We start from the raw sequence: 16119 nt of genomic DNA on the forward strand, positions 1-16119 counted from the left end.
CTACTCCCCAACTCAGCCAGCCTCCCCCTGGGGTGGCCCCTAAACATGGGCTTCAAGAGACAGAGCCAGGGAGAGGCTGTATCCCTGGGGCTGATCAGAGGCTGGCTCCCAAAGCCTCCTCCAGCCCCCTCTGGCCCCCTGGAGAGCACCCAGCAGGTTTACATTCACCGGGGGTGGGTGAGACAGCCACTTTGCCCAGCCTCTCCAACTCCACCCTCCTCCCTTGAATAACTGAATTTCCTTCGCACCCTGAGCAGGCCAACCTACCCACTCTACCCACTGTCATTCCCAGCCCTCCGTGTTTCCTGTCTCCAACCCAGTCAAAGGAAAACCCCAGGGCTTCCCTGGTGGCGCAGTGGTTAAGAGTCCGCCTGCCGATGCAGGGGACGCGGGTTCGTGCCCCGGTCTGGGAGGATCCCACATGCCGCGGAGCGGCTGGGCCCGTGAGCCATGGCCACTGGACCTGCGCATCCGGAGCCTGTGCTCCGCAGAGGGAGAGGCCATAACAGTGAGAGGCTGGCATACCGCAAAAAAAAAAAAAGGAAAACCCCAAATTTTCTGTTATTGTTTACCAACCCAACTGCCTCCTCACCCCAAGGCACAGGTGATGCCCTCAAGCTGACAGGAACATGGACTCAGCCTAGACCACCAACCCTGCTCCAAACCTGGGCTTCCCTGTGCCCTCTGGGCAGGGCAGCCCACCAGAGGGTAGGACATCAATAGTGATAAAGGCCACCTGGCCCCTGACCAAACATTTAAATCCATCATCTTGCTGCATTCCTCAACAGTCACAGGGCCTAGGAGTGCCACCCCCATTCCCTAGAAAAGGAAATTCACCTCTACTCAGTGGAGAAGAATCCAGCTGTCTCCCTGCTTGGCCTCCCTTCCCCACTCCCTTATCAAGAGGACTTAGGTGGTGGTGGTGTTTTTTAAGAAACTCTAAACTTGGAAGCAGGAGACCCAAGTCAGATTGACCTCTGCTTAGTCATGAGGCCTTGGGAGAGTCACGTCACTTCTCTGATGCTGAGTTTTCTTACAGGTAAACTGGAGGCTAGACTGACTCTGTCAGAGGGCTTTTATGATGGTGATGAGATCAAGGGAAAGAGCCCAGCACAGCACCAGTGCTTCCTAGGTACCTGCAAGTGTCCATAAGCCCTCCTTACATCTCACACCGCTGAAGGGTGTTCAAGAACCATCTCCTGTTGCCCCCTGGAACCATGCAAGCCAGCATCTGCCTTTAGGCATGAAAGTTCCACTGCCATCCCACCTGGGAGTTTAGCAGAAGGAGCTTAAGTTCTTCCTAGAGACAAAGAATCACAGGGCCACACCAGTGTGGAAGGTCAGGGGCGTGGAGAGAGTAGAAAGTCATGGCAAGACCCCACTCACCAAGCCAGGCCCCTGCTGCCCTTCATCCCAGCCACCTTCCCTGAATGTCAGATCCAGTTTTGTGAACTGGGCTGACCTAGATGGAGGAGGAAGGAAAACACAAGTGTTAACGTGTGGGGCAAGAGGATGAGAGGGCTGTGAGATGGGCCTCTGTGGCAGAGCAGCAGCCCTACAGATGCTCACATCCCAATCCCTGGACCGGGGAACATGTGGCCTTACATGGCAAAGGGACTCTACAGGTGGGACTGAGGTGAAGGACCTCCTGCATTATCTGGGTAGGCCCAGTCTAATCACACAGGTTCTTAAAAGTGGAGGCTCCTTCCTGGCTAGGTTAGAGAGATGTGACAACAGAAGGTCAGAGAGATGCGATGTTGCTGCCCTTGAAGATGGATGAAGGGGGCCGTGAGCCAAGGAATGGGGAAAACTCTGGAAGCTGGAAACGCAAGGCAAGAGAATCTGCTAGAGCCTCCAGAACACAGCTCTGCTGAGACCTTAGATTTTAGACCAGGGAGACTATATCAGACTTCTGACCTCATAAATCTAACATATTACATTTGTGTCTTAAGCCACGAAATGTATTACAACAGCAACAGAAAACTAACATGGCCGCCAAAGACAGCAGAGCACTGATAACGCCCTTCCCCTGTACCCCAATTCCCGCCCTACCACCCCTTATCCCCTCTTCCCCCGAGTTCTTATCAATCACCTCTGATACCTACATAAGCACAGACAACATGACTGGATTTCTCTGAAAGCAAAACCTCATGCTGGTTCGTTCGAATGGTGGTTTCTAGAGTGATGGGTAGAGTTTCAAGGTAGGAGCCAGCCACATTCAGGAGTTGTGAGGGGGAGGCCATGGGGCCCCAGGCATGCCCTGCCTCTGCCACAAACCCGAGCAGGGGGGCTGCGATCCCACTGATGACTGGGGGGATGAGCAGGCTCTCCTCCAGGCAGGAGACCAGGTCTGAGGATGAGACCACCCCAGGCCTTGGGATCCTGAGTTCTAGTCCAAACCCATGAGTGCTGGGATCCCCAGCACATCCCTTCACTCCCTTGGTCGGTTTCCTCGCTCAGAAAACAGGGATAACCATCCTGCCTTGCCTTTCTCCCTGACAGCTCTGAGGATCCAGTGAGAAAATGCAGTTGAACTTATCGACGACCATTTTTCCATCTGACTGGGAGGGAGAGCAGTGGGGTCAATAGACCGATTTCTACCTTGGGCCCCACCGCGAGCCAATTCACTGTGCGTCTCAGATACCCCACCTCTGAGCCTCAGCCTGCTCATCTGTGAATCGAGGGGAGTGGGTCATAGGAGCCCTGAGGCCTCTTCCAGGTCTGAGGTATTCTGGCTTCTGCCTGACCCCTATCACCTCCTCCTGGAACTTTCAGGAAGTACACTGACCTGCTCCTCTGGACTCTTTCCCAGGATCTGAACCAGTTCACCACCAGCAACTTCTTCACAATCCTCACACCAGCCAGCCGCCCAGGCTGAGGGTGTCAGCGCCTGATTGTGGCTAAACAAGTCGAGGAACTGGGCTGAGAAGCAGCTTGGCTCCTGATTCAATGCTTGGCAGAAGAGCATGGGCTCCCCACACCGTGGTGGGCACCGGCCCTGCTCTCCGTGTCCCCATGCCAGGTCCTGGCCAGGCCCTCAGCCTCTCGCCCGGGAGCCCTCCCCTCCTCTCCCAGGACACACGGACTCTGCCCTCCCAACTCACAGAACCGCTCTCCATGTGCGGAAAGAGGGCAGGCGGGGGGTCAAGGGGCTGAGCCCCACGAAGGAAGAGAAAGAAAACCTTTCAACTATTAAATCTGTTTAGTAAAGACAATTTTGCTCATACAAAACAACAAGAGTTTACAACAATCTGAGTGCTGGACACGCCATCAGAGACGGGAGGTGCCGCGGGCACTCGGAGCCCTTCCCTCACACCCAGAGAAGACCCTGGGTGCGCCCCCCAACCCTGCCCCTGAGGGAGATGAAAGCTGAAGCATTACTGTCACCCCTGCCCCAAGGGACCATGGCACAGAGGACCTCTCCCCACACTGTTGCAAATTAATACTGGGGAGGGAGGGCCCTACCCCCCTCCCCCCTCCCCCCCACTGGCCTGGACATATGACGCTGAGTTGTTTGGGGTCGCGGGGAAGGGGCTGATGGGGAGGGGGCAGGATCGGGACATCTTTGGTGTGAAGCCTCCCCCGCCCACCCGCTAGGCCGCATGATGGCGATCTGCAGGAGGGCCGCAAGAGTGGTGCTGTCTTTGCCCACCAGGGGGTGCTGCCGATGCCCCAGAGCCCGGGAGGCACAGGAAACGCAGCAGCTCTGTGTCACTCATCGACTGCCCAGGCTCACCCACGCGGGCTGAGAGTGGGCCTGTTGAGAAACAGCAAAAATGTAAGAAAATAAACACGAACGGGTTAATAGTGGCAGGAAGGGGAAGCAGAGAGATGACGTGGCAGATGAGCGCCTCGGAGGACCAGGACCAGCACTCAGCGGGGAGTGGGGTCCTGGGCGGGGCTCCAGCCTTCCTGGTCGCTGTGCCAGTGCTAAGTCACTCCTCTCCACCTCCCAGGACCCGCTCACAGAGGCAGGCACGGACGGCCTGGCTCAGAATCTGGACACGCTTCCCAGGCACTTTGGCAGAGCCAGCGCGGGCAGGGCAGGCCTGAGGAGGGAGACAGTTCCTGAGCCCCAACGGAGGCCCTCCCTCTGCAGCCCTGCCTGCCCCTGGCCCCTCAAATGCACAGGCCCAGGCACTGATCCAGGCACACGGGCACGGGCACACACGCGCACACACAACCACACTCACTCCTATCCGTCTGGCACACCGGTGACGTCTGAGGGCTCAGCAGAGGAGGTGGGTGGCCTCCTGGCCCCAGCCCTCCACAGCCTGCAGCTCCCAGAAGGCCTCAGCCAGCGGGAACCTGGGGCTGTAGTGGGGAAATTAGAGGGCTGGTGGCACGACACAGGGACGCCCCCTATAAGAGTTTCCACAAATACCCTTTAACAAACCCCAAACCCTTGTAGTATCCAGACAGGAAAGGGTCTGGGGGGAAGGAGCAGGAATGAGGGCAAGAACAATAAAAGAAGTTTCATAAAAATTCTAAGTCAAATTATTGATAAAACTGCAAAATGAGCACAGGTTCAAGAGCACCTTGCTCCTTCTCTCCACACCCTCCCAGCCTTCCAGGCTCTCCCTCTCAGGGGTGGCCAGAACCAAAGGCAGAATTCAGCCTATGACGAGGTCCGGGCTCCATGAGGCTGAGGAGGAGGGGAGGTGGGAGTGAACAGTTCTGTGTCTCTTCATTTAAAAAATAGATTCAGGTCACGAGTTATTGCTTGTCCTCCAGTGGAGCAGGACGGGCCCAGCGGCTCAGTGAGCAAGGGCCGCGGCCTCCAGGGCCCGAGCTTTCTTCCGCCTCTTCAGAAGCAGAGGGTTGGATGCATCTTCAATCTTTTTTATCTTGATCTGCTCATAGTCGACCCGCATCGTGGCCAAGGCACTGGTCATCTCCTCCTGGGGGGGCAGTGACCGAGAGAGCCGTGAGAGGCGACAGGCAAAGCAAGGGCAGGATGCGGGTGATGGGCGGGAGCAGAGGAGACAGAGGGCAGGCTGGGTGATGGGCCCAGGGCTGGGTCAACAGAGCCTGGCCACCGTGCTGCCAGTGCTCTCCTAGAGCCCTCCAGCGGCCCCACGGGAAGGCAGAAAGAGCGCCGACCAGGAGTCAGGAGACCTGGGTTCATGTCTGCCCCAGCCAATCACTAGCTGCGTGACCTTGACCAGGTCACCCCCCCTCTGGGCGTCAATTTCCTCATCTGCAAAGTGAGGAGATGGTGCCAGATGACCTTTCAGGTCCCTTTAGAGACCCAGACAGTAGAGGGCTTGTAGAAAACAGCCACGGCCAACTTTAGACCAAACACACAACCTCTGCCCACAACCCAGCAGGGAAGTGGCTCAGAGCCGCTGTTCCTGTTGTAACAGAGCCCCCCTGGGGTGAGCGAGTACAGAAGCAACCCCTCTGGGCCAGCACCGCCTCTCACACCCAAGCACCTCGGCGCGCACCCTCTGAGCCCCTCTTGGCCCGTGGTGCCCTCACCTTGACGTCCTCCCACCTCTCCTTGTCCTCCTTCAGGACCCGGCTGGTGTGCAGTGGGGTCTGAGGGACCTTTGTTGATTGCTGGGGACAAAGAAAAGGGTCAGGGTGAAAGCCTGGGTGGGGTGGAGCCCCAAGGGACAGTCCGCGTGAACCCAGGCCCCTCCAGCCTGCCAGGCTTACCATGATCCAGGGGTGGTTCATGAACTCGGTGATGGTCATCCTCTGGGTGGGCTCTGTCTTCAGCAGGTTCCGGATGAGCATCTTCACTGTGGGGGACAGCGAGGTGCAGGGAGGGGACAGAGATGGCTAAGGGGCCACCCCCCTTCTGCTTCTCCTTCCCACAGTTTTCAGAGAAAAAACAGATTCAAAGGGGCATGGACACAGACCACCCAAGGAGCTAGCCTTGAAGACCATTACGGCACCAGCCCTGACAGCCCCACGCGCCCCATACCCCAGCTCTGCCACAGGCCCTTCACACAGACAGGACGTACACAGCAGCTGTGGGCCAGGTGCAGATCCACAGCCACGCCACCCACGTGAGACTGCCCCTGCACACGCACGCACACCTGCACACACGCACATGTACACGTGGGTTCTCTACCTTCCTCTGATACTTCTGACCATTCTGGATTGGGGAATTCATACTGGCCCATTCGGATGCGACTCTTCATGCCCGGAGAGATGGCAAGGCCATGGTTGGAATAGAAGGGGGGATACCCACACAGCCTGAGCCGAGAGGAAGTGGGAAGAGAGGGACAGAGCTGATGTTATTTAGGGTCCTGCACCAGGACTAGAGCGCGACACAGGCTTCTTCTTGCAAAGGTCACAGAGAAATTGGGACTCACTGACTCAGGTACAATATACAAAGTCAAGGACAGGGCCCGGGAATGCAACAGTATCTAAACCACACATTTTCCTGCCCATAGGCTAATTTATAGCATTTAGCTGTCAGAAGCCACTAAACGCAGAGAGACGGGGAATGCAGGGGATTCTCAGGCCATCTCCCATCCAGAAGGGGAACGCTAATCTTTGCCTCTTCTTCTCATCCCAGCCCTGCCCCACTTCCCCCAGGCCCCTCCCCACGCACTCACAGGATGTACATGATGACACCCAAGGACCACATGTCACAGGACTTGTCATACTTCTCTGGGCCCAGCACTTCTGGAGCTGCAAACCAAAGGTCAGCGTGGGTGGGCCTGGCCCTCAGAACACTGGGATCCACCGCAGTTCCTCGGTGGCTGGTGCTCCCCATCCAACCCTTCAGCCCATCTTGATGGGACCTTAGCTGGGCTGGGAAGGGGAACAGTCATAGCCCAGACCCAGGGCTGGACAAAGGAGACCAGAAGACCCTTCTCCAAGAGAGCCCTAGGGCTAGAATCTCAAGATAAAACAAGTCTTAAACTGCAAGAGCATTTCAGACTGCCACTTAATTTGACAAACACGTTTTGAGAGTTTATTCTGTGCCAGTCAGCTGGGGCTCCTGAACCAAATCTGCATCCCAGACTCCACTGGGAATCTGATGGGAATGACAGCTCTACTCAGGAAAAGCGTGCGTGTGTGCAAAATCCCACCCATAATCTCAGGCAGATAATTTCCTGTAATGCTTCAGTCCCAGCTGAGTTCTGACGAGCCCTAGTTTGGGTCAGGTCACATCAGAACCAGTGCTAGAAAGGGCCTGAGGATTCAACTCTCCTAGGACCTGTGGCCCTGAGACCGGCAAGAGGAGGGCTTGAGAAAAGCTCTGGGGAAGACAAGCTCCCCAGGCCTCCTCTGGACTTACCCACATAGTATGGCGTGTAACAAGGAGTGGTCAGAGAGTTGTGGCTGGTGGTTTCCTTGGCAAAGCCAAAATCAGTGAGTTTGAGAATGGCGTTGGGCCTTTTGGAGGTGTATAAGAGATTCTCAGGCTACAGAGAGAGAGAAATAAATAGAACCTCTGCTGAACCTGTGAGGGGCTATCACTCCCTCCCTCCCTTCCTCCCTTCCTTCCTTTCTGCCTCCATTCAACAACATTTGTCCAGCCCCTGTGATCTGCACAGCTGACGGTGAGGACCCTCAGCTCCCTGCCTCCCAAGAGCTTACAGCGTGCATGGGAGTCGGACACTGATGCAGAGAACCGCAGTGAACACTGCAGTGACACAGAGACCGAAGGTGCGGTGGTGAGGTGTGGCTGAGGAGCACCGCAGGGTGAGGGTGGCCTCACAAGGCTTCATGACTGGGGTGGGGGTTTGCGGGCCTCCACTCTCGCTCAGGAACCAGGCAGCGGGGATGCAGGATGACTCTGGGGACCCTCCCTAGGGTCACCACGACCCTGACCCCTATGGCCTCCATGGCACCTGAGTTGGGGGGACTGGGGGGGGGGGCAAAAAGAACAGCTGGTACCTTGACATCCCGATGCGCAATGTTGATTGAGTGTAAGTACTGGATCGCCTCGCCGATGCTCTTCATGATCTCTGATGCCTCTGCAGAGAAGAGGGAATGGGGGAGCGGGAAGTCACAAGCGGGAGTCACAAGATGTGTCATTAGGTTTGAACACCCAATACACCAATCCCCCACACACAGCCTAAGGCTCCCTACGTCCACCCCCGCCCCCCAGAAACCAGGGAATGAGGAGCAGCCCTGGCTCAGCTGAGGAAGAAGGCCCCAGCGGCGAGCCGGAGAAGGCAGCAGGCCTCCGCACCTCTCACGAGAGCCCCTTCAGACACCCCGTGTCCCTGCCTGCCCGAGCCCAGGCCCCACAACAGACCCTTTCTACCTCTTTCTGTGAATGCCTGGTCTCCTCGGTCCTGGATTCGGCTGAAGAGTTCTCCACCATCCAAACTGAAACAAAGCCACAGTCAGATCTGAGAACATAGCATCCCACTAGCACTCTCCCCGCCGCCCCTCCAAAAAGCAGGCGTCTACATTTTAAGCTTCAGAGTCCCCACCCGGCAGTCCTCAGAAGGTGGGGCCTGGGTGGGGAGTGGGATGAGGCTGGGCCAGGAGCAAAGCGGGAGGGCTGCTCACCACTCCATGACAATCAGCAGGCACTTCCTCCCCGCGTACAGGTTCTCATAGACGTCCACGATCCGCACAATGTGTGGGCACTGGGAAGCCCGCCAGTGCAGCTCCACCTCCCGGCGGGCCTTGGGGCAGTCCTGCAGCATCTGCAAGCCAAGTGCCTCCTGAGTAACCTCAGCGGGGCAGCCGGCTGCTGCACCACCTGCACCTACCACAAGGCCTGGCCCACGCACTCGCCCGCATCCCCACCGACACACCACCGACTCTCCCTACCCAGGTCCTACACCAGCCCTTAGCACTTTCCCTGCACTTCCTTCTCCTAAGCCCCGACTCAGAGCTCTGCAGCTCCCTCATCTGCTCTAAAAGGAACCTCAAGATGACCCCTCGTGGGGTCTCGACAGCTACTCTGAGACCACCCTTGACCATTCAGGGGAATGGCCCAGCTGTGGGCATGAAGTCTATTCCAGAAGGCGAGCAGAGTTGAGCATTGGGAGACAGAGAGTAAAGGACACCTGGGCAGAAAGACAGACCGAGAAAAACCCAAACAACAATGGAAAGGGGCCTAGAGACAGGGGAGACTCCAGATCAGTTAGAAAAGGTACCTCCAAGATCCCTAAACCCAGCGTATCAAATCCCGAGCAATGTCCTTTCAACCAACAGATAGCCTCAGGAGTCAGCCCGGTGTGGTTTGAATCCTGGTTCTTACTAGATCTGCAACCTTGAGCAAGTTACTTAACTCACGGGCCTCGTCCTTGTCCCCTCTTCTTCCATGGACCAGGTGGCCAGGGGTATTAAAGCAGCCTGGCGCCCTCACCTGCCTCAAGGGCTGAATCTTTTTTTTTTTTAACATCTTTATTGGTGTACAACTGCTTTACAATGGTGTGTTAGTTTCTGCTTTACAACAAAGGGAATCAGCCATACGTATACATATATCCCCATATCCCCTCCTTCTTGAGCCTCCCTCCCACCCTCCCTATCCCACCCCTCTAGGTGGACACAATGCACCTAGCTGATCTCCCTGTGCTATGCGGCTGCTTCCCACTAGCTACCTATTTTACATTTGGGAGTGTATATATATGTCCATGTCACTCTCTCACTTCATCCCAGCCCACCCTTCCCCCTCCCCGTGTCCTCAAGTCCATTCTCTACGTCTGCGTCTTTATTCCTGTCCTGAAGGGCTGAATCTTGACTAGTCTAAGCCAGGCCCTTTACTAAGACCTGACACTGGTCAAGAAGAACTTTATAGGAAGTCTGCTGAGAGGCCTCTTAAAAGGAGCACAAGGAATGCACACCATCTCTCCTGCATATGACACCAGGTGCCACGGCAGTCATCTTGGTACCGAGAGGTACCCTGGGGTGGTGGGTGATGCATCAGGAGCACTAAGAGACCTTCTGGAAAGTGCATGAAGCTTGGTGAGTAAGATCAGATGGCCAGGACGGAGCCAGATTACAGAGGGCAGGGAAAAGCAAACACAGGAATTTCCAAAAATAAAACTAACATTCAGTTATGCTATGGTCTATGATACGCTGGTCCTTTTCTAATTGTACAACGGCTGCCCATTTTACAGGATGTGGAAACTGAGGCTCAGAGAAGTAGTGTGTCCCAGGCTCAGTTCCTGGGGAAAGGCAGAGCCCGGGGTTGGAAACCAGGCCTGGTGGATTCCAAAGCGTAAACCTTTTCCACGATAACACGCAACTTTCAGAGGAGGGGCAGAGACCGAGACTTGTCAGTCTCAGATCACCAAATGCAAACTGGCTTTGCAGAGGCAATCCCCCAACAGGGGCCAAGATAATTCAGTCTCCTAGGGAGCAGGCAGAAGACAAGGTCGCCATGGGGTCACACTGCCACCTGGTGGCCATCTAAGGACACTGCACAGGTCCTGAGTTTTGCCACCTTCAACTTCATTTATTTGGATGGACCAAGGAAAAAGGTTATTTTCCTTTCCCATGCACTATGAGAAGGAGGAGGAGACGCTGGCCAATTTCATTTGCATGTGTTTCAATTCAACAAGCATTTATTGAGCTCCTACTAGGCCACACACTGTGCTAGATGTCAAGATCAAATAGAAGAGTCCCAATCTGAAAGAACTCAAACTGGGGGGTGAGGGCATGAGGGGAGGTAGACACACAGAAAATGCTTCTAATCCTGAGATAATGTGCTGTAAGACTGATAAGTTCAAAGGGTTCAAGAGAAAAAGTTCTCAGAGCACCCAAAATAGAAAGACCTCTATCGCCCCCTACAGGCACATAGGAACTGAAGCCCAGAGAGGAAGAATTGAAGTTGTCAAATTTACTCAGAGGCAACATGAGGTCATTGGATTTACAATCATGAGAGACTTGGGCTTGGTCTGGAATTTGTCAATTTCTGGTTGCATAGCCTTGGAGAGGCTATTACCTTTCTGAGCCTGTTCCACATTTGTAAGTTGGGGGTTCAAATACCTGCCTGGCCCCCTCCCTCACAAAGCCATTGCAAGCATCTAATGAAAGAATACCTCTAAGTGTGCTTTGTTATCAGGAAGGCACTCACCACTGTAAACCATCAGCATAACTGCAACTGCACAGGGGCCCTCTCCATCACCTCTGAGTTGAGGCTGGAACATCCTGATACAACCAAGAAACCCTGATATATACAAGTCACCAGCAAGACTATAGGCTGGGTTTCAGTCTGCAGCCCTGTGACCACCGCCTGGAAACCAGCTCTGTGCTGTAACCAACCACAGCTGTACTAAATGAGGACACACCAAGGCCCAAACCCAAGTGCATGCCCCTCGGCCCCTCCTAAACTCAGAGCACGCACGGCAGGTTCTGCTTGCTCTCTTTGCTATAGACACGTTAGCGTGTGTGGCATTAGGTAAAAGAGAATCTACAGCCAGAACGCCTGGGTTCACATTCCACCTCCAGGTTTACACACAATTCCCTACCTGGCAGAGGAGCTGGATTGGCTTAGCACAACAAACCTGGTCTTGGGAATCGCACACAATTTGCATCCCAGTTCTGCACTTCCCAGCTTGTGTCAGGCAAGCCAATCTACCTTTCTGAAATGGGTTTCCTCATCTGTAAAACTGGATTCAATGTGGCAAAATAAGAAAATTGGAAAGAGCAAGTATTTTTAAATTCTAAGAGAAACATAGTAAGAATTTCCCATGAAGACTGGTAATTGACAGCCAGGTATGTATTTGTCAGAAATCCTTGAATGGATATAAAAACCAGCCCACGCAATGAAGGCTAGACCTTCAATCCAGTCAGGAGGACAGGCTGGCTGACGTCACAGGGGCAAAGCCATTAAGAGCCAAAGAGACTTTGTAGACAGCTGTGGGGTACAGAAGCCTGGAGAGAGGAAAGGAAGAATGTGCTAATCTGGAGTACCGGGCTAAGTAAAGATCAGCAAGGGGGCTGCTGAGCTCTGAGCCAGAGAAGAGTCAGGGAAAGAAAACAGGATTCCCCGGGTGCTGCCAGGGGCCACCAGCAGAGGAACACAGCAGGTTCAACCAGAAGCCAAGAGTCACGTGGGAAAGGCTCCTACCTCTTTGGCCTGGACAAGGACAGTGGAGGCGAAAGGGCCCAGAACCACAGCCTTGAGAGCTCACGTCTGAAGGAAAGAAGGGTCTTCCCACCAAAAAGCCACAGGCCCTGAGACAAGGAATGCCTGAAAGGGATTATAAAATATTTTAAGCCCATGCTAAGCCTGGAATGGATACTGCAACTTGCCTCGGCCCCCTTTTAGTTTGCATCTGAAATTCCCTTGCTCTGTAGAGAAGGTCAACTGTTGCATGTGCTAGATTGCAATGCAATAGGCAAGGTCACCTACCTACCAAGTGTGGCGGGGGGCCAGGGACCAGGCCACAGAGCCCATTGCCTGGGGAGGAACCTCTAGGGTAATGGTGGCAATGAGGGAGCTGTGGGAGCTCTCCCAAAATACTGTTCCATTACCATGCAATCCAGCAATCCCAATCCTGGGCATATATCCAGAAAAGAGGAAAATTCTAATTCAAAAGATACATGCACCCCAATGTTCACAGCAGCGCTATTTACAATAGCCAAGATATGTAAGCAACCTAAATGCCTGCCAACAGATGAATGGATAAAGAAGACGTGGTATATATATGCAATGGAATACTACTCATCCATTAAAAAGAATGAAATAATGCCACTTGCAGCAACATGGATGGACCCAGAGATTGTCATATTAAGTGAAGTAAGTCAGAAAGAGAAAGACAAATATCATATGATATCATCTATACATGGAATCTTAAAAAAAAAATGATACAGATGAACTTATCTATGAAACAGAAACAGACTCACAGAGAAGAGACTTGTGGTTGTCAAGAGGGAACGGGGTGGGAGAGGGATGGAGTGGGAATTTGGGATGCAAACTAGTATACACAGAATGGATAAACAACAAGGACAGCACAGGGAACTCTATTCAATATTCTGTGATTACCTAAATGAGAAAAGAATCTAAAAAAGAATGAATACATGTAGATGTATAATTGAATCCCTTTGCTGTACACCTGAAACTAACACAACATTGTAAATCAACAATACACCAATAAAATTAAAAAAAAAAAATACTGTTCCATGCCTGTCTTTGCCGGGACGTGGAGGGAAGAGGATGGTGCCCCTTATATCCCCCACCAAATCTTCCATCATGGGGCCACATGAAAAGATTCAGGAGTAATCAGCATCCTAAGCCTAGGTGAGCCGGAGAAAAGGAGAGAAACAGAGGCTGGGGCCTGAAGCGCAGCTCACCAGCAAGGAGATCTGAGGACAAGACAGGAAGGAACAAACCCCAGGTCCCAAGGCATCATGCCCTTCACAAGCTCCACCGCTTACCAAGTGTGTGAACTTGGGGAAGTTTTTAATCCCTTTGTGCCGCCATAGTTTCCCTATCTCTTAAATAGGATAATAATAGTACCTACCTATATTAAATGAATTAATACATATGCATTATGTAAATTACTAAGAACGGTGCTTGGCACATAGTAAGCACTGCATCAGTGTTTGCTAATATATTGTTCTGCCCCCCAAACCACCCCCCACAGTGTGCCAGAGTCCCACTGGGGTGGGCAGCTGGGATCTCACTCACACCCATCTCATTTAAGGTGCTATTAATAGCTCCAGGCGCTGGGTGGAGGGGGACCCAGAACACTGGGAGAGAAGCGGGCTTAGGCATCCTAGCCCTGAGGCTCCCTCTCCCTCCCACACCACCTAGCTAGATAGCCGGGGGTGGGGCGCACATGTCCTGAGAGAATGAAGCCATCCATCCCTTCCCAAGACTGATTTGGTGCCAAGAGTGATGCAAAAGTCTGAATCAGGCAGAGCGTGGTGCCGGGCGTGTGGTGCACCTTGGTAAATAAGACCTCCTCTGCACTCCCAGCAGGAGGGCACCAACCCTGCTGTGGGCCAGGCTCACCCACTCCCCTCCCTACCACAAGGAGGGGGCTGACCTGGGCACTCTGCAGGCCAGAAGAAACGAGGAGGACTTGGGAAGGAGAGGTGCTGCTGTGGGCTGAGTCCTAGCAAGCTCCTTAGCACAGAGCTGGCAGCAAGCAAGGAGCAGCCGAAAAGGAGCAGGGAGAAGGGAGCCCCTGCTTCCAGGGAGGGCTCTGAGTTAAAACGTGTGCTAAGCACTTCCAACGGGGAGCCCTCAGACCCGCCCCAGGAGGACGCATCCTATTTTATAAATGAGAAAACATAGGCTCAGAGGAGCTACGCGATCACTTCAAGGTCTGAGCTGGCTGTCCCCAGCAGGGCTGGAATCTGAACCCCATTCTCACCGCTCCCAAAGCCTCTTTCCCACCACCCCGTGGTAAGGCAAAGGGTACAACATCTGCCCAAGACTGTCCATGACACCAACAGCCAAAATGGGGGCTGAAAATGTACACAGGCCTTAAAGTACAAACCAACCTTTAACTTTGAAATTCCAGAATTCAAGAACTGTAGAATTTTAGAATTTACCCTATGGCACTAATCATAGGTGGAGCTTTAAGGCTATGTATATTCTAAGAGTTGTTTACCCTAACTAGAAATGGCTAGCAAACCGAATGCCCAGCAACAAGCAATAGAGGTTGCTTTTTCAAAAGGAGTTTATCTATACACTCTTCAATCATTAAAATGATGTTTCGGAAGAATATTTAATGCGAAACGGATTCCTAAGTGTCTCAGTCACCTTGTCGCTATCAGCAGTAGCACTTTATTTTTTTTCTTTTGCAGCACAATTCCCAGTCTGAAATTTCCTTAAATTTATCTGACAGTATGTGAAAAAGCAACCTACAAAGCTTTACGTACAGTACAGTTCTATATGTATATCTGTCTATATTCGTGTGTGTACGTGTATGTACACAGATGTATATAGTATGTGTATGTGTGTATATATATACATATATATGGAAGCGCATTCACAGTACAATGTTAATATTGGTAATTATATATCTGAAAGATAGGATTACAGGTGCCTTAATTTTCTTTATTATAACTTAATTTTCTAAGTGACTTACAATTAGCACATATACTTTTAAAGAGGCAAAGCAGCTTCTCTCCCAATTTTACTTGGAGGCTGTCACCCATACCCCCAGGCCCTGTGGCCAGGGAACAGCAGCTATGGGCTTCCAGGCAGTTCTGCCAGGTGGCTTAGCCACAGACCAGGGGCTGCCCAGTCGAGTCTTGAGCAAGAAAGCAGCTCAATGCCCAGTGGGCGCTGGATGCTGCACAGCCCTCCTCTAAGGAGAGGAGAAGAGCAGAACTGTAGTGCAACCTACACAGTCACTCTCTGTCCTGCTCCAGCTCCACCTGGCCCTTGACCTAGCCTCCCCAGCTCTCCAGCTAGGAGTGGGGCATCCATGTCTGGCTCAAAAATCCCTCGACCTCTCCTTTCAACCTGAAACCTACAACACTGGGCCCCCAGAGCCCTGAACAGTGAACAAGGAGGTTATGAGGAGTCACAAGGCTGCAGGACCAGGACATGCTGTCCTGGCATCATGTGTTATCTCTCTAAAGAGCCAGGTCCCTCCAAAGCCCCCATCCCTGGCTCTGCAGCCATCAAGGGGATGGGGAGACATGTGGCACTCACAGCACTTGACCTCACCTACCCAGATTGCCATCACTTGGCAAACCCGGAGTGCCTGGCACGTGCCACACGCTGGTTTGGAAGGTGCTGGGAAACAACAGAGAACACAACAAATAAGGCCTACACCCCCATGGAGCTTACATTTTAGTGCAGGAAGTACACAACAAACAAGATTTTTTAAAAAATTTTTTAATTACATATCATGATGTGTGCTTATAAAGGACATAAATTGTGTGCTGCCACAATATCTCCCAAATTTCAGAGAGACGAAAGGCTGGAGAGAGGTGTCACACATCTCTTTTCATCTAGCCCAACTCGGGAGCATAAGACATGACAAACAGATAAGTCTTGGTTGAAATGATGGTTTTCCTCTAATCTATAGGGGCAGAAAGAGTATGTCCCTCTTCTAGAACCTCTGCACAGCTCAGAGAGGAGCAACTGATGGGCCTCCCCTAGGAAGTGATCTAAACAAACAAATCTAACAGCAGATTTTTTTTTGATCTTAGAAGGTCACTGAAAAAAAAGACACACAGAAGTACATCACTGGGTCCTTCATGTTAGCACACACATTC

The 16119-nt window shown here is 52.8% G+C and overlaps 1 protein-coding gene across 1 annotated transcript in view; it reads right to left on the bottom strand.

Moving 5' to 3' along the window:
• Positions 1 to 3189: 3189 nt before the first annotated feature.
• MAPKAPK2 (MAPK activated protein kinase 2) overlaps positions 3190 to 16119 on the bottom strand; it is a 45385-nt gene continuing 32455 nt past the window's right edge. Inside the window, exons 2-10 of the mRNA XM_059995738.1 lie at positions 8488 to 8627; positions 8237 to 8301; positions 7864 to 7943; positions 7262 to 7388; positions 6573 to 6648; positions 6083 to 6207; positions 5662 to 5747; positions 5482 to 5562; positions 3190 to 4901 (exon numbers count right to left, since the gene is read on the bottom strand). Coding sequence (XP_059851721.1) covers positions 4758 to 4901; positions 5482 to 5562; positions 5662 to 5747; positions 6083 to 6207; positions 6573 to 6648; positions 7262 to 7388; positions 7864 to 7943; positions 8237 to 8301; positions 8488 to 8627 — 924 coding nt within the window. The 3' untranslated portion in view covers positions 3190 to 4757. The remainder of the gene's footprint in view (positions 4902 to 5481; positions 5563 to 5661; positions 5748 to 6082; positions 6208 to 6572; positions 6649 to 7261; positions 7389 to 7863; positions 7944 to 8236; positions 8302 to 8487; positions 8628 to 16119) is intronic.

Source organism: Delphinus delphis, chromosome 1 (assembly GCF_949987515.2).
Source record: "Delphinus delphis chromosome 1, mDelDel1.2, whole genome shotgun sequence".
In the NCBI taxonomy this organism is placed as follows: domain Eukaryota; kingdom Metazoa; phylum Chordata; class Mammalia; order Artiodactyla; family Delphinidae; genus Delphinus; species Delphinus delphis.